Here is a 26,377-nt window from a genome sequence, read left to right as displayed (position 1 = left end):
CTACTTGGACCCTTGTTAGTAGGTACACCACAAACCTTGCTTGTTCACAGATGCTCCGAGCCAGTCGTGTGGCCAAAACAAGTTGTTTTTTTGTCAAACTTGTTTTGGTTTTTACACCTGCCCATTGCCTCCACATCCAACAAGCTGACTATAAAAATGAACTGTTCACTTGTCATCTAAAATATCCCAGACTTTGGCATTCGCTGCTAGTATGAAATAGTAGGTGTAGTCGCTTTCTTGAGTTGTGAAACTTTCTGTTCAAACTTATGTTCGTATATTAATAAGTTCATGTAAAAATGATTAGTTAATACATTGTTGGGGGATGGTATTAAACTCTCTGTTTAATATAATCCACCAGTGCATTAATTGCTGGAGTCAGAGCTGACTCAGCCAATTAATCATCGTATTTACTTATTTCAATATATTATTTCATTAATTTATAAATGGAACTTTTATCAGAGTATATTTAACTCCACTGTAGATATCCTTTTTCCGCAGTCAGTATCGCTAATAAAAAATATTGGTCTAACCCAAGCTTGGATCCCATAACGGTTGGTTCATGCATGTAGCCATTCTGTACTTGAGCCTGTGGCTGTTCATTTATGTGTGTATTTGTGGATGCACGTGGGCTGCTTTTCCTCCCTCTCTTTCTGTTAACGTTGACTCATCCATTTTTAGCCAGTTAATAATTCAGAGGGTCTACAGGCTGTGTTTTCATCTGTCTCATCTCTGTGCTCGCCCGTGAAAGAACCCCTAGAAATTACACACTGCCAAAACAAGACAATGACTCTGATGGTTGGCAGTGTGGCTGAGGACGGAGAGTCAGCGAGCGGTAGGGGTGGGGGAGGAGAAGAAGAAGAAGAAGCGAAGAGTTTGTGAGTGAGTGGAAGGAGAGATTGAAAGACAAGAGTTGAGGGATTGGAGCATACATGGGAGACAAGAAGGGTACACAATGGAGATAGGTGTCTCAACACTGTTGTAAATCCTCTGCAGGGCCTTGTAAGCTGTCAGACAAGGCGAGGGTGTTAAAGGCATGAAGTGAAAGAGCTGCACACGATTACTGACACACATGAATCCTTGGGTGGATATAAAAGTTTACTCCTGCTACCAGCGTGACTGGCTCACTGCTGTGTTTTATGGCTTTCTATTCCTATGTGATTTTCTCTGGCCTGTCACATAGGGTCTAAAGCCATTGGGTACAGAGTGGGAGATCTACAGACGAGGATTAGATGGATATATGAAATGGCGGAGGGGCGATAAAGGCAGAGCACATGGAGGTTTAATAGTATATATGTACATGCGCACACACACACACACACACACACACACACACACACACACACACACACACACACACACACACACACACACACACACACACACACACACACACACACACATATACACTGCATGGCCCGAGGCGTTTTTGTCTCTGCTTGCAGGCAGCCTGGAGTCTGGCTCAGCTAATTGCCCCCATATGAGACAGGTTGAAGCTCGCATCAATCCCTAAAGCCACACACACACACACACACACACACACACACACACACACACACACACACACACACACACACACACACACACAGACACACTCCCCAGCCAGAGTGCTGCTGACTCAGGTTGGTATTTAATGAAGCTCTCAGTTTCACCTCACATCTCCTAATCTCAGCAATCATTTGTGATTGGCTGCTAGCATGCTAGTGAAAAATGTTAACGTTGGTAGTTTTGTGAGTTTTAGAGGTAGAGACACAGAGGGAGAGAGAGGGAGTAGTTGAAATCATATGGATGTGGTGAAAAATGTGATGGTAAAGGAGTTTTTATCCTTGTTGAGTGACATGGCTCAATAGACTGCCATGCCAATCTTTACGTGTGTGTGTGTGTGTGTGTGTGTGTGTGTGTGTGTGTGTGTGTGTGTGTGTGTGTGCGCGCGCGCAAATTTCTTTCAGCTGGTACAATGTCGAAAACAAAAGTGGGGACAGAGAGCGGGGGAATAAAATACAGCAATAGTCCGGCCTTTTCTTTATTGGTGCGGAAAATTCACGGATACTAAACCACCGGAGGTTAGAGAAAGATTGTGGTTACAGTTTATTTAAAAAATTTAAAAAAAAAAGCAAACATTAATTGCGATCTAATTAATTCGATAATATGGGCCTGATTTACTAAGATCTCAAATAAAAGGTACTAAAATTCATGGTTTTTTTTTTCCGATTTTGCACCCGTTTTGTGGGTGATTTACTAAGAGTATTTGCGTCACTGATATCAGGTGCAAATCACTGTATTTAAATGAGGGATTTGCATGTGTTAAAGTGATTGCAGCAATGGAAAACAGAGCGACTTCAAAAGGAAATCTAATCCCATTGAAATTAAGAAATATAAATATATCAAGAACAAAATGCTATATGGGACATTATCAGTAAGAAAGTCTATGCCATGGGAAAAAAAAGAAAAAAAGAAAAAAAAAAGGCTTAATAATAAAATGTCGGCAATTTAGCCTCTAAAAAAATGCCTCTATCAAACACTGAGCAGCAGGTGCAGCTCTTTCTGTGATGGGCAGGTGAATTAGTGTCATTCGGTCCCTCGTGAGAGGAAGGGAACAGTATGCAGCCTACAGTGCATCCGGAAAGTATTCACAACACTTCACTTTTTCTACATTTTGTTATGTTACAGCCTTATTTCAAAATGGATTAAAATTCACTTTTTTCCCTCAAATTTCTACACACAATGGCCCATAATGACAAAGTGAAAAAAGTTTGTTTAAAACTTTTGCAAATCTATTAAAAATAATGAGCAAAAATATAACACGTACATAAGTATTCACAGCCTTTGCTCAATACTTTGTTGAAGCAGCTTTGGCAGCAATTACAGCCTCAAGTCTTTTTGAGTATGATGCTACAAGCTTGGCACCTATTTTTGGACAGTTTCTCCCATTCTTCTTTGCAGGACCTCTCAAGCTCCATCAGGTTGGATGGGGAGCGTTGGTGCACCATGCTTCACCTTAGAGACGGTATTGGTCAGGTGATGAGCGGTGCCTGGTTTCCTCCAGACATGACGCTTGGCATTCAGGCCAAAGAGTTCAATCTTTGTTTCATCAGACCAGAGAATTTTGTTTCTCATGGTCTGAGAGTCTTTCAGCCTTTTGGTAAACTCCAGGTGGGCTGTCATGTGCCTTTTACTGAAGAGTGGCTTCCGTCTGGCTACTCTACCATACAGGCCTGCTTGGTGGAGTGCTGCAGAGATGGTTGTCCTTCTGGAAGGTTCTCCTCTCTTCACAGAGCAACGCTGGAGCTCTGTCAGTGACCATCGGGTTCTTGGTCACCTCCCTGACTAAGGCCCTTCTCCCCCGATCGCTCAGTTTGACCAGGTGGCCAACTCTAGGAAGAGTCCTGGTGGTTCCAAACTTCTTCCATTTACGGATGATAGAGATCACTGTGCTCATTGGGACCTTCAATGCTGCAGACATTTTTCTGTACCCTTCCCCAGATCTGTGCCTCGATACAATCCTGTCTCGGAGGTCTACAGACAATTCCTTGGACTTCATGGCTTGGTTTGTGCTCTGACATGCACTGTCAACTGTGGGACCTTATCTAGACGGTGTGTGCCTTTCCAAATCAAGTCCAATCAACTGAGTTTACCACAGGTGGACTCCAATCAAGTTGTAGAAACATCTCAAGGATGATCAGTGGAAACAGGATGCACCTGAGCTCAACTTTGAGTGTCATGGCAAAGGCTGTGAATACTTATGTGCATGTGATTTGTTTTTGTTATTTACAGTACACACGCAAACCTTTAGTAAATCAGGCCCCATATCTTTCGCATGAGAGTCTGACATTTCATGTGGCCATCCACCGAACCGACTTCCACATCCTTGCTTTCTACCTTGCGACATAAAAGCTACACAATATCCTACATAGGCAATAACTGTTGCACACAGGTGTGTTCAAAAGACTTCTAGGTGAAAACTCCTCAATAGCAGTGTTTTGGAATGTTTTAACATCCCCATCTCCCCATCTCTGTCTCCCCTCACAGGTTCACAGTGCATCAGATAGGCCATGCCCTTCACGTGCGCCTGCTTCTGTGGCTTGAACGAATTTTGCCGCAGGCAGAAAAGGAAGAAAAGGGAGCAAGTGGAGGAAGAGGAGGGTGAGGAGGTAGAGCAATGGAGGGATCAGGAGACAGAGGTGTGACAGCAGCGCAAGCTGAGCTCTCCTCACCTTCACCAGAGATTTATCCTTTTAACAGACTGGGATGTGCAACCTGAGTTACTGCTGCTCAGAAGAGACTGTTTGATATAATGTCTGGGATATTACAACAGGGGTGGTAAAGGGGCTTTAGCATGCACAGCCTTTTTTTTTTTTTGTTGAAAATTCTGAATCAATTTGGCCTTTTTGAATCAGATGCTGTATCTTTTCCAGTAGTATCTATAACTAAAACTTCAAATTCGACTTTTTTTTTCATCTCTATAACAGCTTCAACTCAACCACCACGAGGCTGTCTAGAGACACAATCCTGAAGATGAATCAGATTGATGAAAATAAAAGCCTGTGAACTCATCCCCGTTACCCATCCCTGCAGCACTCTAATTTCTTCTTGGCAGCTGATGGAAAACTTTGCTTTTGCTGATGTGATTCTAAAAAAAAACAACACATTTGTTATCTGTTTGACAATTTTTTTTTTTTTGCCATAGCTGTTGTACTGTACAATGTGTGAAGAGGAGACAAGACTCTAGAAATCCATTATTTCTCTTAGTCACACTTCTCAGCGACAACCCATCTCTCCCATCTCCACCTTCATCGAAGCTCCCCTGGGGAGGCTGTATTGGAACCAAAGTTTGGTGGAGCGCTGCACCTCCTCACCTACCTGCTTATGTCAGATCACCTTAGTGAAAACTTCAGCCAAGTGAGAAAGTGTACAGTAATTTCCACAGTCACCCATGAAGGGCTGGAGCCCGTCTCGGCTTTTCACGCTGAGCTACGCTCCATCCAAAGGCAAGCAGCTGTCCAATCAGCAGCTTAGCTGGAGTGTGAAGATGGGAGTCATAGGTCAGACTGAGAAACATGGTTTGTCTGGAATCTCTCCTCTGTTGCCGTATCATCTCTGTCTTATTAATGACCAGACAAGTAATCACGAATACACACACATACTGATACAGACTCATCGATTAATGTCCCCCCGGTGGGAATGGAGTGTCTGTCGGTAAATGCCACCGCGGTGCGCTTTGCAGCTGTCACCTGTTCGAGTGTATCACTCTGCAAGCGCGTGTTTGTGTGTGCACCTCTGTTTCTTCTTGGCTGCAACAATAGACTTTCAAAGACGAAACAAGTGGTTAAGATATCTACTCGGCTGCAGTGGTACAGCCTTCCCAGAATGCACATTCAGACACAAAGACAAAGACACGGGTCTCATTAGCATGTGTGATTATGCATGACACGTCCTGTCAGACAGTGGAGATGTAATTAACCTTTTCCAGCAGGAAGCAGATGCCTGGATGTCACACACAAACACACACAATGACATACACACACAGACACACACGTCTGCTGTCAGGGAAACAAAGCCAACGTCACGGTGTCACGGAAACAAAGCCCCAAAAGCGCCGCCTGGCACTCTGTGATAATCCCCTCACGCATATTTACATTCAGGGCTTAGAATACGCCTCGGTGCCACCATCTCCAGCCCTTGCCGCACTCCACTCACACTCCCCACCCCCACCCCCTCCTCTGCCTTCCTCTCTCTCTCTCTCCTCTTTGTCTACCTTTTGGCCTTCCACCTCATTCCCCTGTTTCCTTCCACTATATCCCCCCCGTCTTCCATCTTTTACATCTATCCTCAAACTCTCTCCTTGGTCGAATTCATCTGTTTATTATCAGTGGATAGTACATGGCCTTGCATGACAGCTCCCATAGATTAGCCTCCTCTCTCTCCTTCTCCGACTCTGGATATCATGGATTTCTTCAGTCGGGCAAAAAGCTGCTTTACGACAAGATTAATGTACAGCCCTGATTGTGTCTGTTGATGTGTGCCTGCGCCTGCATGGAAAAGATTGTGTGTTTAGTCATTCTCCCACTACAAGCAGCGAAATTATACAAAGCTAAAGCCATTTCACACTGCAGAGCACCTATTATGATTCACTGTGTTACGATGGAGCCGTAATGAGAAAGCGAGAGCATAAGAGGAGGACAGGAGAGGAAGAGAGAAAAAAAGACGGTAATGAGAGTGAGAGTTGGATACGGAAGAGGGGGGCTAATGCTTGACAAAGCAGTCATGCTAATTGGATACAGTGGATAACTTTCTGAGGCTGGGGATGAGTATCTGTGTGTTTGGATGGTGGTGGTGGTGGTGGGGGGTGGCAGCCAAAAGAACAGTCTGATCTGTCGGCGTTGCAATGGTTTAATGCTCCCTCCATTTTACGTCTTTAATGAGAGGAATATTCTCTCCAGTAATGACGAAAGACTTAGAATTGGCAACGATATGTTGCTCACACACATGCAAACGCACTCAGGGATAGTAGGATGTGGTGTTGGCGTTTGGAGTGTGGTGGGGGTGGGGGTCTTTGGGGGGGGGGAGGGGTAAGGGCGTGGGGGGGTTTGCGGAAGGGAAATGGTGTTGGCAGGGTTTTGTGTGCTTGTTTTCCCTCAAGCACCACAAACCAGTCCTTTATGGATCAGGGCAATTTTCAGGGAATGTAACTCAAGGACAAACAGCTAAAAATAGAGGGGCGGTGCACGACTCCCGTGATCGAGGCGAGGGGGGGAGGTATGCGTGTGGGGACAGTGAAAACAAGTCCTGTCGCATTAGATTTGGGTCAGAAACGAGGGACGAGTCGGCGAAGCGGCGGCTGTTACAGACGGCTAGGAGATTCATCACTCGCTGCTCCCTTTACCTCGTGCACGTCTTCTTTAACACCTCTCAGCCCTACCACCCTTCACTCTCCCACGTCGGGCACACACCTGCGAGAGATGGGGAGGGGAGGATGATGGGAACAAGGACGCCAGGAAAAGGGGGTTGGAAATTGGTGAGAAAAGATGGTAAACTACTAAAAAGGCAACGGAGAAGTAGTCGGGCAGAAAAGGTCATGTATAATGTGAGAGAGACCCAGAACCACAGCTAGGTCAGATAATATTAGAATATTAATATATGCCATTCTATCCAAGGCCCTCCGCCGTATAATAAGTGCATAAATAAATTCATGCAGTGAATGATCTCAGTCGCAAACAAACTGTAATGTTAAGGCCTCGTCAAAGGCTCTGTTTCCGGTTTAAAGGAATATTTGGAAAATTTGGAAAACCACCTTGTTTGCTTTTGTGCTGAAAAGGCGTCCTTATGTCTGTACGTAGTATTAGCAACAGGAAGCACGGCTAGACTAGCTTAGCATCAAAATCCGAAGCAGATGGAACATTAGGCAAGAGAGCAAATGAGCCTATTTCCCAAAATGTCAAACTATTCAATCCAGTGGGGAGCATGTTGGTCTGACCTCTGTCTCGTAAAAAACTGAACTCCCTCTCCCCGCCCGTGATAATACTTTGTTAATGTAATGAAACCACTAAACTGAACTTAACCAAACTGCAACGGAGGGTGCTTTGAGACACTAACTGCTACCCCTGTAGCTGCTGCCCAGTTCTAATAGCAACATTTTGAACGGCTGCAGCCTAAATCCAACCATTCCAAAGACCACGGCTTGTTTCACAGGCAATTTGCGACTATTCCTGACATGTAAATTGCAAACGGTGGACATGTCATGTTTTAAATACGGTACATCAAATTAATTGCATCTATTTGATATAATTAATAAATAATGAATTTGAAAAACATGTCAAGATGAACGCTAAAGAAATAATATGATTCAAATTGGAGCTTACATGTTACTAATTTGATCGCTTTACTAAATACAGAATGTTGTTGCTTAAGTTAGACAAAATAGCTGGCAATTTAACATTATTAATACTGCAGGTTAAGCTATTATACCATGAAAAAAAACCCCTACCCATCCTGACCAAGAGATTGGCCTTTTTTCATACCAGCTGTAACATTTTTCAGTTCAGTCAGAGTGATTGGCTCGCCAAGTCACTCTGCGTCTTCATGACCTGGAAGTTTTAAATCCTGTAGAAAAGACTTACATCTAATGTTATTTCGGAACTATACAGCTCCAAATAAAATGAGCGAAACTCTTGAGTTTCAGAAAAACCTTCACTCGGCTGATCAAGCTCAAGTTTTTGTAAATCATCCTCAAATGAGTTTATCTCTGCCAGTCTCATTCGATTTAAGTAAGAAGCAAAGGAAATAGTTGTCTTCCGTATTAAACCTTTAATGCCCCCCCCCCCCACACCCCACAGGACTCGGGGATCCTCCACTTGAATTGACATTCTCTAAGATTAAAACCTTGAAAGTATTTCTAAAATGTTCGCAGTAATCATTATTTTTAAGTAAGTTACCATTTCAGGGGACACGGCAGCCTCAATAATTGCAGCCTGCGCCTCATTTTCTTTTCAACATATTTACTCGTGAGGAAACACTTTCAAAAAGTGACCCTTTTATGTCTTCCACCTCAAATGCTATTATTTCACTTTATGCTGTAATTTTTCTTTTACATTTTTTGTGCCATCTCTGCCAACTTCTCTTCACTTCACTGCTTTCTTCATGATACAGCTCCAGACAAACGGGTGTCCTTACATGGAGAAACGGGGGCGTAGCAGCATGCTAATTGCTGCAAGCGACCGACGGATTTAGAATGATTCTGATTCACTAACACACGCAAGCTGGTGAGAACAAAATCGTCCGGAGCGCACGTGTCATAAGTCCCTCGGTGACTTTGCGCGCACACCTACTTACTTTGTGCGCAAAGTAAGAATGTTTCTACGCACATGTAAGTGAATGAGGCCTATTATTCTTAGTTGTTGCCCTATTTGCCCCTGCAGAATCCCGCCCGATCTTCACCGCTGAGAGACCCTGCTGCTGTGGGAGGCTCTTTTTATACCCAATCATGCTATTGACCTGTTACCACTTAACCTAATTAATTGTGAGATGCTCCGCCAGGTTTTTCTTTTCGTGTTACACACCTTTTTCAGTCTTTTGGTGACTCCGTCCCAACTTTTTTGAAACGCGTTGCTGTCATCAAATTCAAAATGAGCATATATTTTCCAGTTTAAACATTTGATGTTTTCTTTGGTCTATTTTCAATTAGATATGGGTTTACATGATTTGCAAATGGGGTTGCAAGAACCCAAGCAGGTATTTATAACAACTTCACTTTTGATTAAGATCACATATTAGAGTTGAAAACTCTAGAAAAAGCTAGCCAGTTAACCTTGAGTAAAAATAATAATTAAAAAAAAAGTATTTGACCTTTTTACACAGTATTTAGATGAATTTAATATACATGCAACATCCCACAATTCAATTGTGGCCATCTATTGTCGCTGTCAAATTAAGGTAAAAATAAAAAAAATAAAAAATCTTCCTAATAAAAATATCACATCCACCCAGTGTTTGCTTGGAGTTCTGCATGCAATTAGATAAATTAATACGTGAGTACCTTTCTTTGGGGAATGGGAACCTCCACCCTGGCAGTGATACTCCCGTCTACACAACTCTTTCCCTTCCTGCGTCTCCTCTATGCATCCACCATTACTCCTTCTTCGACCACCTACATTTGCTGTATTTTTTCAAATGAAGAAGAGAGGGATGGTCCCATCAAAGCTAATTAGGAGGGCTGAGATGCAAAGCGCTGATAGACTGCTGATAGAATCAGGAGGGAAGTGCCAACGCCGGCCGCTTAGATTTCCCACCAGTGCTTGGAGCATCAGAGGACAAAATGGGGAAAAGCCATGCCAGGAAAGGAGATAAGAACAAGCAGTGTAGGAGGAGGAAGAGAGAGATGTATAGCATAATTGAGACTGTAATGGGTTTTGTCAGGAGCACCTGTCAGGGTCAAGTTAAAATGGCTTTGGTGAGAGAGGAAGAGAGGGATGAGCGTATGGGAGAGCAGAAAAGAGACCAATTGGAGTCAGTATCCTGGTGAGGAGAGGCCCGCGTCCATGCCAACCTCATCTGATTGCCAATTTGTGCCAGTACAGACATCAAACACCAATGCAAGCCACACATAGACAAACAAATAGTGCTGATTGGAGAGTGCTAACCAGCTAAAAGCACCCATACACCCTTTATCACACACATGCGTGAACTCACGCGGACACCCCACCTTCACTAGCTGATTGGACACATCTAGCTGCTTACCAAAGTGTCCACCTAAGCCTGTGATTGGAAGACAAAACTGCCACCGTTAAATATTGAATTCTCCCTTACATCTAGATTAGAATATGGTGCAGCACTGATTAGATATCATCCTGCTGTGCCAACGTCAGGTCTGCACCATGTTCATTACCAAACCCCCCCCAACAATCCTATCTTGGCTCATGTTCGCCTGCGGACCCAAAATGCTCTGTTTGTGATGGAAAAGCAATTCTGACACCCTCAAGGGTTGAAGTCGATGCCTGAGGAGTGACGAAATTAAGTCGAGTAATTCTTTCTCTTTAAATTCACTCCTAAAGCTGCACCTGACAATTTAACATGCTGACAGACCAAAATGGCGGCAAGATATAACAGAAATTTAAGACCTGATGACCAAACAACATCTGTTCAAGTGCTGTCAGTGAACATCCTACTCTAAATGCTGAGGCTCTGAGAAGGTTTAGATTCAAGAGGCTGGGGACAAAGTTCTCAGTCTGCTGTTTAGACTTTTACTTTTTTAATTTCATTGAACATATCTGTTGCCACGAAACATTTTGACATTGTGCCACATTTATTATGTTGGCCGATAGGAAATGTGTGTTTTTACATGGTACAGCTTTAGCAAACATGTTACACAAATCAAAAGCCGTATATGTGATGTAAACAATATGATTTATGAACTACATAAACAAAAGGACAATTAGTTACTCTGTTATATCTGGGTCCATGGCTATTGGGTTACACCACTGAGCGAAGGTTTGGGAAGCTGATGGAAGGTTATGTCCTGTTTAAGTGGCAATTTCATCAGCTGATTCCACTATTCAGACTTAATATGTAAATAAACAAAGGAGTTATGAATTATTTTCCCACCAGTATTGTCTACCTGGTAGTTTGCAGAATAATGGGCTGATAAAAACTGCGTTTCTAATAAATTGAATGATTGTTTCTTTTAGTTTTTAAGAAAATGCCCTGTTTTTTTGGGGTCTAAATTAACCAATTTACACAATCCACGTGGAAATATTTAAAACATGCAATGTTATAAAGCTGAAAATTACTCCTTTTCTGTTTTTTATTTAAAGTTCAAATTTGGGGAAACATGGTTTTCATATCACGCAGTGTGGTGGAAAGTACTATCCAGGCAATATAACTGAGACAGACAGACTGGGCAGACAAGAAGTAGATCAAACTTGATGCTACAAACCAATAATGCCACTCAGTCAGAAAAAAACCCTAACAATGCACAAAAGACATTATATATTGTACAACATACAACTGATTTCACAGGCTGAATGATTTGCCATATAACAAGTAATTAAAAAAAAAAAAAAAAAAAGATTATTTCTGGTGTCAGGTCATTGTTTCTAGGGGTGTGGGGATGCCAGGGGCTTAGACTCATAACCTCAGTAGTATTTAAAATTCTAGCTCCACTGCTGAAACACCATAAACATATTTTTGTGCCCATAAATACAAACCCATCCCCCTATACCAATTTCTTGTATTTTTTGTGCCAATTTTAAGTTTGGTGATTGAAATGTAGAGTTTGTAAAAACCTTAAGGTCTATTTGCTGTGTTTTGCAAGTACAAATACAGTATCAAAGCACCAAAAGATGAACTCTTTCTATTTGAATCCCTTGTGTCTATCCTTGGCCTCTGCCACTAGATGGAAAAATTTAACATATCTGCACACAGTGATTTTTGCTGTCTTTACCCTTCCTCGGAAATTAGGTATTCCACCACCTCGGTCGTCATGGTGTGACATTAGGCTCCATTTTGGCGGAACATTTGAGAACTGAGATTACTGTATATACTTTGCTGCACCGGGAACAGTACTGGAACACTCTTTGAAGAATATAATCTGGTTCACTGCCACATTTTGGGTTTCGGAGCACTTTTGCTTAACAGTCTTGAGTGTCACGATTTAATGGGGGTAATGAGAACATTTTTTAAAAGCAGCAGCAGCTCTGCCAGCATAATGTCCAATTTTTGTCAATCTCAAATACTGGAAATATCCCAGAGCCTTCAGTTTTAGTGGGCTGGAGTCCTCCACAACTCTCACAACTTGAACAATTGCTCGAGGCGATCTAAGCTCACGAAGCATTTTCACACAGCCACTCGTACATTATTTCATATTTACCATAAGCTTTGGAAATGGAAAAAAAACAACAAAGGAGTGCATATTGAGCTGTGTTTTCAAAGGAACAAGAAAACTTTTCTAATTGACTGGGAGCTGCAAATAGGGTCAGGTGTCCCACACATTTGATGCCAAATCCCCATCATCAGTGGGAGATAAATCAATACCTCTACTTTTCCTCAGATTTTTGTCTTCACCCTGCCCCACCTCCTGTTCTCTCTCACACTCTTTCTCATCCACACATAAATGCACCCACTTCTACTGGTCGATACCGGAGCGGGTATTGAGCAGTTGCTGTGGTCTAAATGAGAGTTTGATTTCTCGAGGGGTTTGAGCCCCTGTAACCATGGTGTTGACTCCCCATCTGGGACCTCTTCACCGAAGGCTCATTGATGAAGAGCGTGTGAGTGCAGCGAGTGTGCACTTTAAATACCTTTTGATTTAGTTGTTCTCAAGAACAATACTTTTCATTTGCGACTGATAGCATTCTTAAAGAGAATTCAGCATGGCTGTTAATGAGGTGATCTTCTATTAAACATTAAATTATCCTTGGAAAACAATGAAGCACGGCATCACACACACACACACACACACACACACACACACACACACACACACACACACACACACACACACACACACACACACACACACACACACACACACACACACACACACACACACTCAGAGGACTCTTGTCCCAATTATATCTTGAGCCAATTCTGGAAATTGTTAGTTCATCAGAGCTCCAAATAAGTAACGGCATGCTGGCTCAGCCTTTGCTTAGGAAGCTCTGGTGGTAAGCCTTTGTGCTTTAACTGCAAATACACTCACCTGAATACGATATTGTCGTAGCCAACACAAAGTCTCTGCCTTTAATCCAATACGTGGCCAAAGCCGTCCGGCACACTGCAAACCTGCGCTCTCCAGATTCAGGCCATTAATACTGCTTCTCAGTGAGCGTCCAGACTTTTGTTTGACAGGATTTTGTTTGTAGCATCTTGCAAATTCTTTCAACCCTGTTAGGCTTTTTTTTTTTTTTTGGCCCCACTTTCACCCAACAATATATACAACAGCCTTTTTGTCTGAGTGTGTGCAACTCTATCCCTATTTCTCTGGAGTTATTTTATTCATATCTCCGGGCCTTTGCGGCCCGGGGAAAAGCGAGGCAAAAGATGGGAGAGAGAGAGAGAGAGAGAAACGGAGAAGGGACCTTTGACAGAGCAGCACTGATGAACAGCTCGACATAGTGAGATACATAAACATGAGGTCAGAGAGTATCACAGTGGGAGACGGGGGAGTAAGAAGGAAAGCGGGAAAGAGAAAAGAAAATGTGTGAGAGCGCAACAGGGAAGGCAAATATACTGCTTCAGAAAGGTTGTCTCATTGGCAAGCTCTGACTCTGTTCAGGAAACCCACCAATCAATGCTGTTGCACAGCACACGCACACACACATATCATGAGGTATTGTGTGTGTGTCTGTATCAGACGGAGGAGAGGATGGGCCAGTGGTCTGCATGGTGCAGAAGAGTGTGCGATTGAAATGCAAAGCACGTCAAGAGTCCTAGGGAGCTCCTTTTGCAGCAAAGCCTCATTAAAGAGACACTTGCCTTAAAGCAAGGATATACTGCCAGACCACACACACACACACACACACACACACACACACACACACACACACACACACACACACACACACACACACACACACACACACACACACACACACACACTGAGGCTAACAGAAACTGGCACACACGCAGAAGCAGCTTCGGACAAATTGAATAGAAATCTCAGTGAAGAAGTGATGGTGGAGGAATACATGTGGCTGGGTAAATGTCCTCTCTAATCCTTTTTTCCATTTCCTCTGCTTGTTATCCGCATGAATAAAGTTGAACCATCGGCCACCCCTCCCCCCACCTCACACGGATATTACATTCATGTACATTTGATTGTGTCAACTCTGTGGAGATCGACTACACTGTATCTTGTGTGCCTTTTAAAAATGCATTTATGAATAAATAATATCTGTATCCACTGATTGAAAAAGCCATATTGCCAGAAAGCCATGATGAAATGATATTGCAATATCTGTCCCTGTGCTGAATAAAGCAAAGCTTTTTTTTTTTTTTTTATTCTCTCAGTAAATCAAACCTAAAGCTCTGCCACTGCACCTTACCCTGCCTGATGACATTCTCTTGTATGGTTTGCACTGCTGCTCTGAGTGTGTTTTAATAAAGAGAAAGCCTCTTCTATACATCTGAGTGCTGTGTCGTAGTTTGGAGATATTAATAAAGAGAAGCGCGACGTTTCCCCGAGCGGCTCCCCCTGCTAATTGACAGTGATAGCGGAGACTTGTCTCCTGGGCTGATGTTGGGAGCCTAATAAAGATGCATTACTACAAGGCTGGGAGAATGATGCACATCACTGGCTGCCACCCCACACCCCCATCTCCCGTCTTCACTCGCCACCTCCTCCCTCTTGCCGTGCAGGCTGATTAAACTGATAAACTGTGCCAAAAAGAGCCGAGGAAGGGGAAATAAATAATGAAATAAGAGCAAGTTAAAGGAAGAATCAGTAGGGGAGGTGAAAGGAGAGGTGGGGGAAGAGACCCAGCGTTGAGATAAAGAGAGAAATCCCACAACGCAGCATCGCACCGCCTCACCCATCCGTCCATCCATTTCATTACTGACTTAACTTACTACCGCACATCATGTGTTTTCCATTGTTCTTTTGGATTTAACTTTGTTAAAATATGAATAAATTTGTTTTGTTTGGCTTTCAAACTGTGTCTCCTCAGTTTTGTCACGGCTTTTGAGCCGGACCGTGACAGCAAGATGACCATCCGCAAGGGATACAGTAACCCGGGCTGACAGAGTTGGCCAGTCCAACCATCGGAACCAGAAGTTGAAATGGAGTTCTTCCTCCAGTCATCATTCTCATGTTACAACAGTCATGGGTCTGAGCACACACACGCCGCAAACACTTTCACCCAAGGGTGTTGCACTGATTGGCAATTATTACTGTAAGCAAACAGCATTTTTATGTTCAGTGCTAGTCATTTTGCTTTCTAAATCACAGCTTTGCTGAAGTTTGAATCGCATCCAGTACACTCCGCACATTGTTTTTTGCTGTAGTTAGAGCTGTGTTGTATTTGTGTTATTTACCCAATTTATCAGCAGCCATTTCTTGGCACAGAAACAGGTGAAGGAGACACAGAGGAGATCGTCCACTCGTTAATTGATCACGTTGATAGCGCCGTTCTTTTGGGTAGGTTAATAAATAAATAAATACAAAATTCTGAAATGGATCACCAAATATTCCTGGTGCGGTCGTCAACATACCTGGGTGGCCCGCCCAAGTGAGTCTATGTATGGGAAGCACTGAATATTGTTTGAACCTTCAGCGAGCTACTCAGAAACGGGTAACGAGCTACGCGAGCAACGGGATGGAGTCCCCGGCTCTACTGGCTGCCGGAATTATAACCCTTGTCTGTTAGGAATTCGCAAAACCTCCGGGTAATGGAGGTCCACTTGGCTGGTTGGATCAAAAATACAGTGGGGTTTGATAGGGAAGTCCTTTGTTTACAACCTGTTCTAGCAATGAGTGTTGGTTTCTTTTAACCACACATACAGTACATGATTAGGATTTGTACGGCTGCTTCTCAAGGCAAAAATGTTTATACCTGTTCTAATTTGGCAGGACAAAACCCATATAGGGCCCTATTTTAATTCTCAGCCCAACGCAAACGCGGCGCATTTTCCAGCGCATTCTTATTTATGTCATGATTTGCCGCTGAGGCGATCCCAAATGCGCCCAGATGGGCACAGCGACGCAACAGGGGGATTGTCGTTGAATATGCGTCAGTACAGTGAATTTTGGTGTCAATTTAGAAGTGAACTTGCGTCTCTGCCAGCTCATACTAGGTTCAGTCCGTGGCACGTTTTGGTGGCTTTATTCGGCAGAGCGCACATGAACAGACCTATCCACAAATCAGACAGATTTGGTAATTGTTCTACATATTTAATCCCACTGAGATAAATAATTAAAACAATATTTTTTAATGCAACCTTATGATTCAGTTAAAAATCAACCTGAGTCCTTTCTATCGAATTGGATGTGAATTAGGCAGTTGGTGCGAGTCATGATGCAGCAGCAAATCTCAGCAGCATATAGAAGGCACTGTGGTTAACTACAAATAAATTGCAATTACATTACACATTAAGAGGTAACAATTTAAAAGCCTTTTCATCTACTAATCTGGTTTAGTAATCTGGCCAGCCCTGCAAAACCACGGAGTGTGACACTGCGTCATTTACACATGTCACTTCGTGACACACAAGTTAAAACACACAAGTAGTTAATTTGGAACAAGGAAGACAATTGTAGAAGAACTTAACACTGCAGACAATCCTGTGATTCAACAATAGCTGTATTTAAAGAAACTGTTTATTGGGTTACATAACACAAATTATTATCATATTTAGATTAAACTAACCATTCCATTTTTTTTATTTTATTTTTACCCCCCCTTGTCTTTTGCGTCCTTTAAAGTCCAGACAAACAGAAATCCCCTGAAAATGCCGCCAGCAGCTTTAAGTGTGCGTAATTTACTTCTGCTCACTCCTCAATGTCATTCTAGCATGTCATTTAAATATACAGTATATTGGATGAGTGGTCTTTGTTCGCTTCGACATTTAATTATTGCCAGTGTTAAGACACAGGTTTTTTTTTTTTTTTTGTCCTGTATTGAACTACTTCCTGAAGCGGTTCTCATAACACCAGGGGAAGAATTGTTAATACGAGGGGTGGATCAGCAAGTTCCTCACTGCTCTTCCGCAAACTAAGTGCACGGGGCTCAGAGAAGCTACACCTTTCATGAGTAAAATACTCACAAGTTTTGTCAAATGATCACAATTTAGCACCAGAGTTACACATGCTTTTGCGTCCGGATTCATCTGTGATGTTTGAAGCACGTAACATTCGAGCGCACATCGAAGGGCGCACAAATTTAAAACGGGGTGCTTATTTGATCGACACTTTTAAAAAGTTACATAATTCCAGAGGCGTTCCCTTAAATAAATCGGAACCGTAGAGCCTCGTGAAAAACACCATCGTGGCTCTTGTCGCTTGGTTTGGAGGACTTGTTGCATTGAGCAGTTTGGCATATTTTGTTAAATGACAATATCGTTTTGATATTTTTTTTTAATCAAATTTTGAATGGGTGTCTCCCAGCCGTGCAGGAGATCGATTGCTTTGAGAGACATCATTATTCAGTTGTGTGCAGGGCGATTCCTCGACTGGAAGTGCTGATTTTCGCAATACGGTTGCCGGGTTACCAGCAGAGATATGGGGAAGTCACTGTGGCTTTTGTACAGATTAAACAAATGAGAAACGGCACGTTATTGGTGAGCTTTAAAGGTGCTGGTGTTTGTTCCAAGTTTGGTCCGACTAACCGGTTGGCTAGGCTGTTGGCTGTAGCATGAGAACGATCGTTGCCTTCATGAGCTTGTGGTTACGACATGTGAAGACGTGTGTACAGTGGGCTTGGTGATCAGGTGGTTGAGTTGAGAACACCGCTGTCAGGCAACGGCAGCGTCGATGATGTCTAAAAGCCGCAGTGGCATTTAACGAGCTGGCAGGCGGACGTTGTAATGTAGGAAATGCAAAAAGCATAATGTCGGAGGACAAAGTGAGAAAATGATGGTCAAACTTTTCCTGAGAAGAAAACCTTTATGTCTAAAATTACAATATGTTAACTTATTATCCACTTCCAACACATCACAGCTCATGAACTTTTGTGGATTCTGACGTCGTGAATACCACGTGGGGGGCAGCCACATGGACTCTTCTTGTGGATGCGGTAAAGATGACGCCATTTGGAAGAGACAGCTCAATAGACTGAGCGGGAGTCTTCTAAATCTTCCTCTTGGTAACAACTGTGGATAAGCCAAACTATTCCTTTAATTCAGAGAATCCACAGAAAAAAACGTTTTCCCAGTTGTTTATCTTATTTCGAATGAGCCACTTTACTTTCCTTTTAACATTTTTAGACAAATTTGAAACACCAATGCTATTTTTAGTCTCTTCTCCCATTAAACGAGACACTGCAATAATCTCTCCGCCCCTGTGCACACCTTTGCCCCTCAGACAGTGTACTGCCAGGTGTAACAGTGTCCGTCTCCTACATGTTTTGGCATTGACACGTTGCAGAGGTTTTTAAAATACATATGGTGGAACCCTGCACAGATGGATACCTTGCACCGGCAATTTTATTCCACCTGCAGGGTCTATCCCTCCTCCCTGACAAACACACACATACACAGTCACTACCCACGTGGGAGAGCAGTGGAGGTGGTAGCGCTGTAGTTAATTAGAAGGAAACATATCAAACTTTGTTTTTCTCCGTGCCTCGGTGTGTGTGTGGGGGTTAATTGTGTGGGCAGAATAACTAGCTGCAAAGCTGTTTGTGTTAACTGAATACAGAAACACGGGCTATGTATGGGAGCGTCTAATAATAGAGACATGGACAGATTGAAAAATCCTCCACCAAAGCAGAATAAAAGTGCTTTAACTACATCTCTGGGTAAGCGAAGAGGCAACGGGAGAGGCGGAGGAGGCACAGCTGAGAAAAAGGAGGAAGAGCGAGAAATAAGAGGGAGAGTTGTGTTTACGCACTGTTCGCACTTTGTGATTGTGAGAAGCGATGTTGTTTCATGCTTTTGCTTTTTTTTTTTTTAGTGCAGTGGCTGCCACTGTGCAGCGCTGTGCAGACCCTCTGCAGGCTTCCCAAAGAAACGAGTCTTAAATGAACGTATCGATCAGTGTTTCTCACACGTTCATTTCCCTCACAGAGCGAGAGAGAAAGCGAGAGAGACGGGGAGGGATGAGAAGAAAAGGACAGGGGGAAAAAAAAAAGCGATGAAGAGATGAAAGCTTTAGAAAAGCTTTAGACTCACAAAGTGGGGCTTTTTTTTTTTTTTTTTTTTCTAAAGACCACAGGGGAGTTGGCTTTGTGCCTGTAAAATTCAATTTACCTTCTCACAGATGGGCTATACTGCTGCTGGTATTGAGGTGCACAACTCATAAGCCGCTCTGAATCTGTCTGTGTATGTGTATGTCGCTCCTTGTACTGCATGTGCACCCATGAATATGTGCGCGCGCATACGCAGGTGCTTGTGTGCGCGCGTGTGTGTGTGTGTGTGTGTGTGTGTGCGCGTAAACCGGGTAAAGCAGCAGTGTAAGCCACCCTAGTGTGAACCTGGGCTTTCTCTTGGAGCTCTGTCTCGCTCCAGTCGCTTTTCTGCATCACATTACCTCTCCAACTCCACCCACCCGGCACCACAGAGGGAGGGTTGAAAAAAAAAACCCCATCAAAGATGTCCAAGAAGACTTTTGGAGCAACTTGAATTGCTGGGATGTGACTTCTTTGTTGACTTAAAGAAGAACAGTCAATACTGTGTTGTTTTTGGAGAGACGGGCCTGTTGTTAACATCCCTGTTTCTCCCGGGTGCAGTGCTGAACTTGAGCAAACACCATGTTGAGTGATGATAATAATATGCTGTGTCAGCGGAACATCCAGTTCCACTTTGTATGCAGCCATACTTCTTTAAAGTGCAGCAACGTTTTCTCACAAAATCAATTCCTCTCAAAACCGAGCTATTTGGTTTGGGGCGAGCAGCAGAAAACATCTGTGGATTAAATGCTTATTTGCACTGACTTCAAGAAAAATAAAAGTGGGACACTTGCAGATGATGTAGAAAAGGTAGTTCTGGGGACATCCCTTCCTAGCCAAGTTTCTGCTTCTACTGTATTCGCATGCGTTAAGGTAATAGAGCAAATCTTTCCAATAGTGAATAACAGGCCATGTGTGAATAGCCCCAAAAGGTCATTTGAAGTATTTTGAGAATCCTCAAAGACAACACAAAATGTTCACTCCATCGAATGATGACATTTTTTGAACCCGTTTCTAAAGTTGCAGCTCTGTTTCCAAATTCAGACAAGAAAGCAACCAGATGCTACTTTGACTGATAGTTTAGTCGTGACTGAGAATAAAGGTCAAAACAGAATTTATTTCACGCAGCAAATTAAATATCTTTTTTTTTATCTTGAGAAAACTAAGTGAGAAGAGTTTTTAAGGAATCTGAAGATGTCTTCACAACAACTAGGACATGGGTGGTTAATTAACATTGTGACCTAAATGTAAATGTTAAATATTAAACCCCACCCATCTGAGTACAGATACAGATTATTTAGTTGGTTTAACTCGTTCTTTTATGTGGTGGTGAGAGAATGGACCCAAATGCAGCACACACAGCAGATGACTTAATATACAGACAATTTTATCAACATACAGAACAGGGAAAACAGTCCAAGAAATCGTGCAAGAGCACAGAGCAAAGTCCTGAATGACTGGAAGCCAACAGCAGTCACTACAAACTTCCGGGGTTGGGGCAGGAACTTGGACAGAGTCCGGAGAGGGAGAATGTCAGAGTGTCTGTGAGGATTCCTGTCTGGCCCTAGTCTGTCTCCCTCTATTTTGTCCCCAATCACCTCTCCTCATGTGTGCTGTCATTCCCCTGTCTGTTTGTTATTGTTTTGGCATGTGCTTTGTGTTTTGTTCTGTGTCCTCCTCTCCCCGCCTCCGAACACCTCCCATAGCCACGCCCCTGATCAGCCTGCAAAGCTGCAGACTATCCAGCTGATCACCACCTGCAGGTGGACACACCGGTTGCTCATCACACTAAATCACCTTCTGACACTATATCAACCCTGGTCCTGCAGTCCCGGGTTGTTGGTCCATACCATCATCTACGTCCACTCACCGGCAACCTGTCGCCAGTACTACCAGCCGTCCGTTCCTGTTCCGTCGACGTGCTGTGGACTTCCACACTTCATCCTGCCTGCTACCCTGTGTCGGGATCCAGCCTGCCCTCTTGTGTCGGACCTCGGGGAGACCACACAATTTATCCAGTCTGCTGCCCTCTTGTCTACAGCCCCACCTGATCCTGCCCAGACCAGAGCTGAGTGCGTGGTCGCACCAGCTGGCCCCCCCACCTCCCCGTCAGAGTTTGGTGGAGTTTCCCTCCCGACTTGGGAGGTGGAAAGAGAGTGGGGAAGAGACATTAGGCACCTGGCCACCTGTAAAATAAAGATTGTTTTTGTTCCTAAACTTTGAGTCTGTGTCTGCGTTTGGGTCCAGTCCAGCCACACCGCATAGCAGAATGGACCGACCAGTTATGGACCCAGCGGACACGGGCTCAGTCCAGAAAGCCCCTGGTCTTGGATCATCCCCTGCCACTGCCCCAAAGTCCAGCCAACAGGCTCTGCCATGCTCTCCATCCCCTGAAACTTACTTCGCAGACGACCTCTTGTTGGTGAGGTCCGTCCTGGGAAGATTTTATTCCGATGTTCTGGACCCTGACCTTAACTACCACTTGCTGGGTCTCTGATTGATGGAGTCGGTAGTGAGAGAACGGCCCTGGCTGACAGCTATCCCATCTGTTTTTAAGACTTTCAATAATATGTCCAAACTACGGAAATGCGTGGAGGGGTTTCTTGACCATAGGAGTGGCCTGGTCTTGACCCTGCTGCTCTGCAGCAGTACATGTGTCGGGCAGCTGCGGACTTAATTGCATCACTGCCCAAGTCAGCCTCTGTATCTTCAGCCCCGGCATCCACGGTGTCAGAGTCTTCAACCCCGGCAGCCACGATGACGGACTCTCTAGCCCCCGTAGCCGCCACGGACTCCCCTCTGTTTCCTGATTCTGGGTGGGTCGCCGACGCCGGGCCACTAGCTTCCGGTTGGGTCGAAGATGCCGTCCCTCCTGTTCCAGTCTCTGAGGACCGATGCTGAGCAGGAGGGCTGGACACCTGGTGATCTCCGTGGATCGACGCAGGGCAGCAGGCATGGTCGACTGTGTGGTTTCCTGTGGACCGACACAGGATTGCCAAGGCACGGCTTCTACTCACAGGTGATTTCCGTGGATCCACACTGGATGGCTGGTAAGCACGCTGGTAGCAACTGCAGCAGGCAGAGGACAGAATCAAAACTGCAGAAGGGTGCACTAGAAGGTGAAGCGTGGTACCAGGTGATCTGACGGAACGGACAGACGAAGGTGGAGTGCAGAATCGGGGTTGATATACTGCCAGGTGGTGATTAGTGGAATGAGTCACAGCTGTGCCAGCTGATTAGAGGTGTGGTAGTGGGGGGTGTCTGGAGGCAGGCAGTGGATGAATCCACACCCTCCAGGCACAGACTAAAACATAGAGCACAGGATGGACAAAAACAAACAGAGTAAGGAACAGGAAACATGATGAAAAAGGTGATGGGGGAGAACGAAGGGGGAAAAAAACAAGAGGGAAAGGTGGTGATCCTGACGGATACAGATGATGGTGTACTCGCTCATCTGTAGCTGCAATACCACCGGGTGCTGCTAAAGGTTGGTTCCAAAAAGCCTCCAGCTCCATAAACTCCCATTCAACTAATCTCATAAAGTTCTTGGTCAATACAATTTCTCCAGGAGTTATCTCAGTTTTGTTAGCTAAAGTCACTCCTTGTTTGTTTTCTGAAAATAATCCTTCAAAAAGTTTTATTTTGGGGGGGCGTGTCTGTTGGATTGACAGGCCTGTGGTGCAGTCAGGTTACGGCCATCGGTGGGGCAGGACGTAGTATTGCCGGGTTTCCAATCCGATTGAGTCAAATCCCCCGCTCGCTCCCCCACAGCTCGCCCAAATGTGGTCACTACTGGCTCCAAACCGCTCAGTGCTAGCAAAAGGGCGGCGACCAAATTCCGAACTTGAGGCATCATAACGGTCGTTTCCAAACCAATGGGCGACGTCACTGCTGGTTGCCACTTGGAGTAGATCGTTGTAAAGATAAAACTTTTTCACAAAACATCACCAGCCCTTAACAGAGCTCCTAAGGTGAAAAACTGTTAGGAGCAGGGAGGAGGACATTTAAGGGGTTTACAAATTTCTGAAGCAGAGAAGAAAATTGGGAAGTACAACAAAGTAAGAGAAATATTCTTCAATTGCTAAACGACTGCAAGCTAATGAAAGTTATTTAGCGAGTTGCGAGTTAATGAAACGTGACAAATTATTGTAATTCCTTGTTGTTAGGATGTCCAAATTACTCATTAAAAACCCTGCAGTTGATCCAAAATGTTGTAGCAAGAGTTCTGTCTTTTTCTGCCTCACCTCTCCCCTGACCCCAACAGGTCAAGGCAGATGGCCGCCCACCACTGAGCCTCGTTCTGTCGGAGGTTTCTTCCTGTTGGGAGTTTTTCCTTCCCTCTGTTAGAGGTTTTTCTCCCTTAAAGGGGATTTTTCCCTCCTAGCTTATGAGGGAATTGTTGAATTGTTGTGTTTCTCTTTATAACGTTGTAAAGTTCTGCTGTAAGGACTTTAATGTGTTAAGTTCCATGAAATAATTTGTGTTGTGATTTGGCGCTATATGAATAAGATTTAATCCTGATGGGACTAGCTCAGGGGGCCACACTTCTGCAAACCATTCTCCCTAATAGTGTCCTCACAAGCCTTTGGATGGCTGCGTCAGTGAATAGTTGGAGGGAAGTTACTGATGTCTTATGGTCGTGGTAGAGAAAAGAGATTTCATTACAGTCATCAGGAAGGGCTTTCCAAAAAGCCAGATCTGACATGCAGCCCTTGTCAAGGGTAACTGGGTTGAGAAGGTTTTTGGTGATTGAGGTGAGATCTAGGGAGGCCGGAAAGAAAGTATCTCCCCTGATGTAGGATGCACGCGGCGAAATTGAAATAGCCAAGGAAGGAGAATGGGTCACATTTAGTGATGCAAATTTTGGAGTGGGAAGGAATTGAGGAATTAATGCATTTTTTTTCTAAAGGTGTCCAGCATAATGCAGAGAAACTCTGAGCAAGCGGAGGGACCAATTACTTTTTCAGCAGACAGGAGGATGCCGAGAGATTGAAAAAGGAGATGAGTTTGGACAGTGTGGGACTTGGATTCGGAGATAGGAAATCGACAAGCAAAAAATATTCAAGATGATGGAGAACGAATGGGAAGTGGATCTTGTTTAGCAGGATCCAGCACACGGCTTCTGAGAGGGAATTGAAAATGTGGGGACTGCTATGACAACCAAATGTGAGGGTCGAATTGGTTTTCCCATTTTGCTTCGAACATACGCCCCTGGGAAGGACCAAGCTAGCTAGCTTGTTTGCCAAGCCAGGCTCTGTACCCAGCAATTTTGATAAGCTTGATGGTGTCATCAATTGTTGTGTTGTGGAGAGAGAATATCTCGCCTGGATTCATGACGTTAACACCGGGGCATGGGCCATTGTGAAGTACGGACATGTCAAGGATAAGCCTCTTCCTTCCTGAATATTTGAGTGGCTACTCCAGGTGGGTTTGTGCAGAAGACCTGAAAAAGAAGACGCTTACAGGTGCCGATCATTAAGTCTTTACTAACCTCTTTGTCTAAAAGAGTAGAGACTATTTCTGGCTCATTAAGAGCTGACTGAAGATTTTGGGAAACATAGGTGCGAGTGAGAGGCGCGAAGTCCTTGTCCCGAAATCCCTAATAAAGACCTGTGAGTAACTAGTACATAAAATCGGGGAATGGCTCCTGGTTGGGAGCAGAATGCAATACTGCAATAGAACAAAAAAGGATTGGCCTTATATGATAGTCATGGAATTAGATGACTGACTGAATCATACCTTATAATTAACATCCTATGTGATGTTATGATACTGTAAATTTCTACTCAGTAAATTTCCATCTCAACAACTAAGTAATGGTATAGTTGGCTGACAATGCAATCTTTAATCTAAAAAAGAAAAATGGAGAAGTGTCAATACAGCAAAAAGTGTTCACTCACGATATATCCTTCCAGTGAAATTTTCTGCAGTGATTTGAAAACCTCTTTGCCATGTAATTTATCCCATTTGCCATAGTTCTAACTAAAACTTGTTTGCAGTTTTATGTCTGACTGATATACTGAGTTTTGAAATACTGTATCCTGTATGTGTATCACTGTTTTTGAAACAGTTTCCTATGACATTTTTCAGACAGTGACTTGAAAACCCCTTTGCCACAGTTCTTATTAAGAAACTTATTTGTAATGCAGTTTTATGTCTTACTCGTATACTGAGATTTGAAATACTGTGTCCTGTAAATTTCCCCATAGAAAGTGACTTGAAACCCCTTTTGCCTTGTAATTTATCCTAATTCCCATAGTTCTGACAAATAAACTTGTTTGTATAGTCTTAGTTTGAGCAGTGGCACTGTGTCACAACTCCATATTTTTTCAGATGGGTGAATAGTTTGCACCATTATATAAATGAATTTGTGCTGTAGCCTTGTTTAGAGTTGACTCTTACTGAAAATGTTCTTGTTCTTTCTGAATGTTTAGGAATCAATGATGTGATGGGCAATAAGTGTTACTCGGAACATTTTCATCCTTCTTTTTACCAGGCCCACTGATGCGTTGCCTGCATTTAAAGGCCTGACTCAGTGAAGCCTCAGCGGGGGTGAGAGTGTGGCACGAGAGATGAGGAACGTGACGAACCGAGAGCAGAGGGAAAAGACATGACATGGTTTTCTGGAGGATCTGAGGGGGAAGAACCTCAAATAGAAACCTGAAAGCGAAGTTTGATTTCTACAAACAACTTTCCCCAGAATCTTGGCTAAAATAAACTTTACCTACCTATCTTCTGGAGCGTACCGGGCTCAAGTCGACTTGAAAGGCTTAACTTTAGCAGCAACAAACAGCCCTGAAAAGTCTACCCCCATTGGAGACTTAATCTCCGCCCAGGATTACTCGGGAGAAAAAAAGTCAACACAATAATGGAAAGGTTGAAAGAGTCCAGCTGAACCCTCACCTGTCTAAATCTGAGGGAAGTTGTTAAACACCGAATGAGGCCAGACAATACTCACCAGACCAACTGTTAATTAAGGCTACAAAAATACAAGCCTAACAAATCAGTTTTCCGATCCCGTTTTGAATTTCTCCCAGACGAGCTCCCAAATATATTACTTCCCCCGG

At 43.7% G+C, this 26,377-nt stretch overlaps 1 protein-coding gene and 1 long non-coding RNA gene across 3 annotated transcripts in view; both read left to right on the top strand.

The window, feature by feature from the left end:
- The window catches only part of LOC138632888 (uncharacterized), a 21,775-nt gene extending 15,253 nt beyond the window's left edge, over nucleotides 1–6,522 (top strand). For both annotated transcript variants that reach the window (XM_069718760.1, XM_069718762.1), the window contains exon 2: nucleotides 4,027–6,522. In XM_069718760.1, coding sequence (XP_069574861.1) covers nucleotides 4,050–4,184 — 135 coding nt within the window. In that variant the 5' untranslated portion in view covers nucleotides 4,027–4,049 and the 3' untranslated portion in view covers nucleotides 4,185–6,522. The remainder of the gene's footprint in view (nucleotides 1–4,026) is intronic.
- Nucleotides 6,523–7,668: 1,146 nt separating this feature from the next.
- Nucleotides 7,669–14,612, top strand: LOC138632881 (uncharacterized). Its single transcript, XR_011311839.1, has 2 exons — nucleotides 7,669–8,756; nucleotides 8,913–14,612. It is a non-coding gene; the product is annotated as an uncharacterized lncRNA (long non-coding RNA).
- The last annotated feature ends 11,765 nt before the right edge of the window (nucleotides 14,613–26,377 follow it).

Source organism: Brachyistius frenatus, unplaced genomic scaffold, assembly GCF_029030835.1.
Source record: "Brachyistius frenatus isolate BFR_SWC_R1_liver_20210118 unplaced genomic scaffold, ASM2903083v1 Contig_198, whole genome shotgun sequence".
NCBI classification, from domain to species: domain Eukaryota; kingdom Metazoa; phylum Chordata; class Actinopteri; family Embiotocidae; genus Brachyistius; species Brachyistius frenatus.
This window is presented reverse-complemented; position numbering and strand designations above follow the sequence as displayed.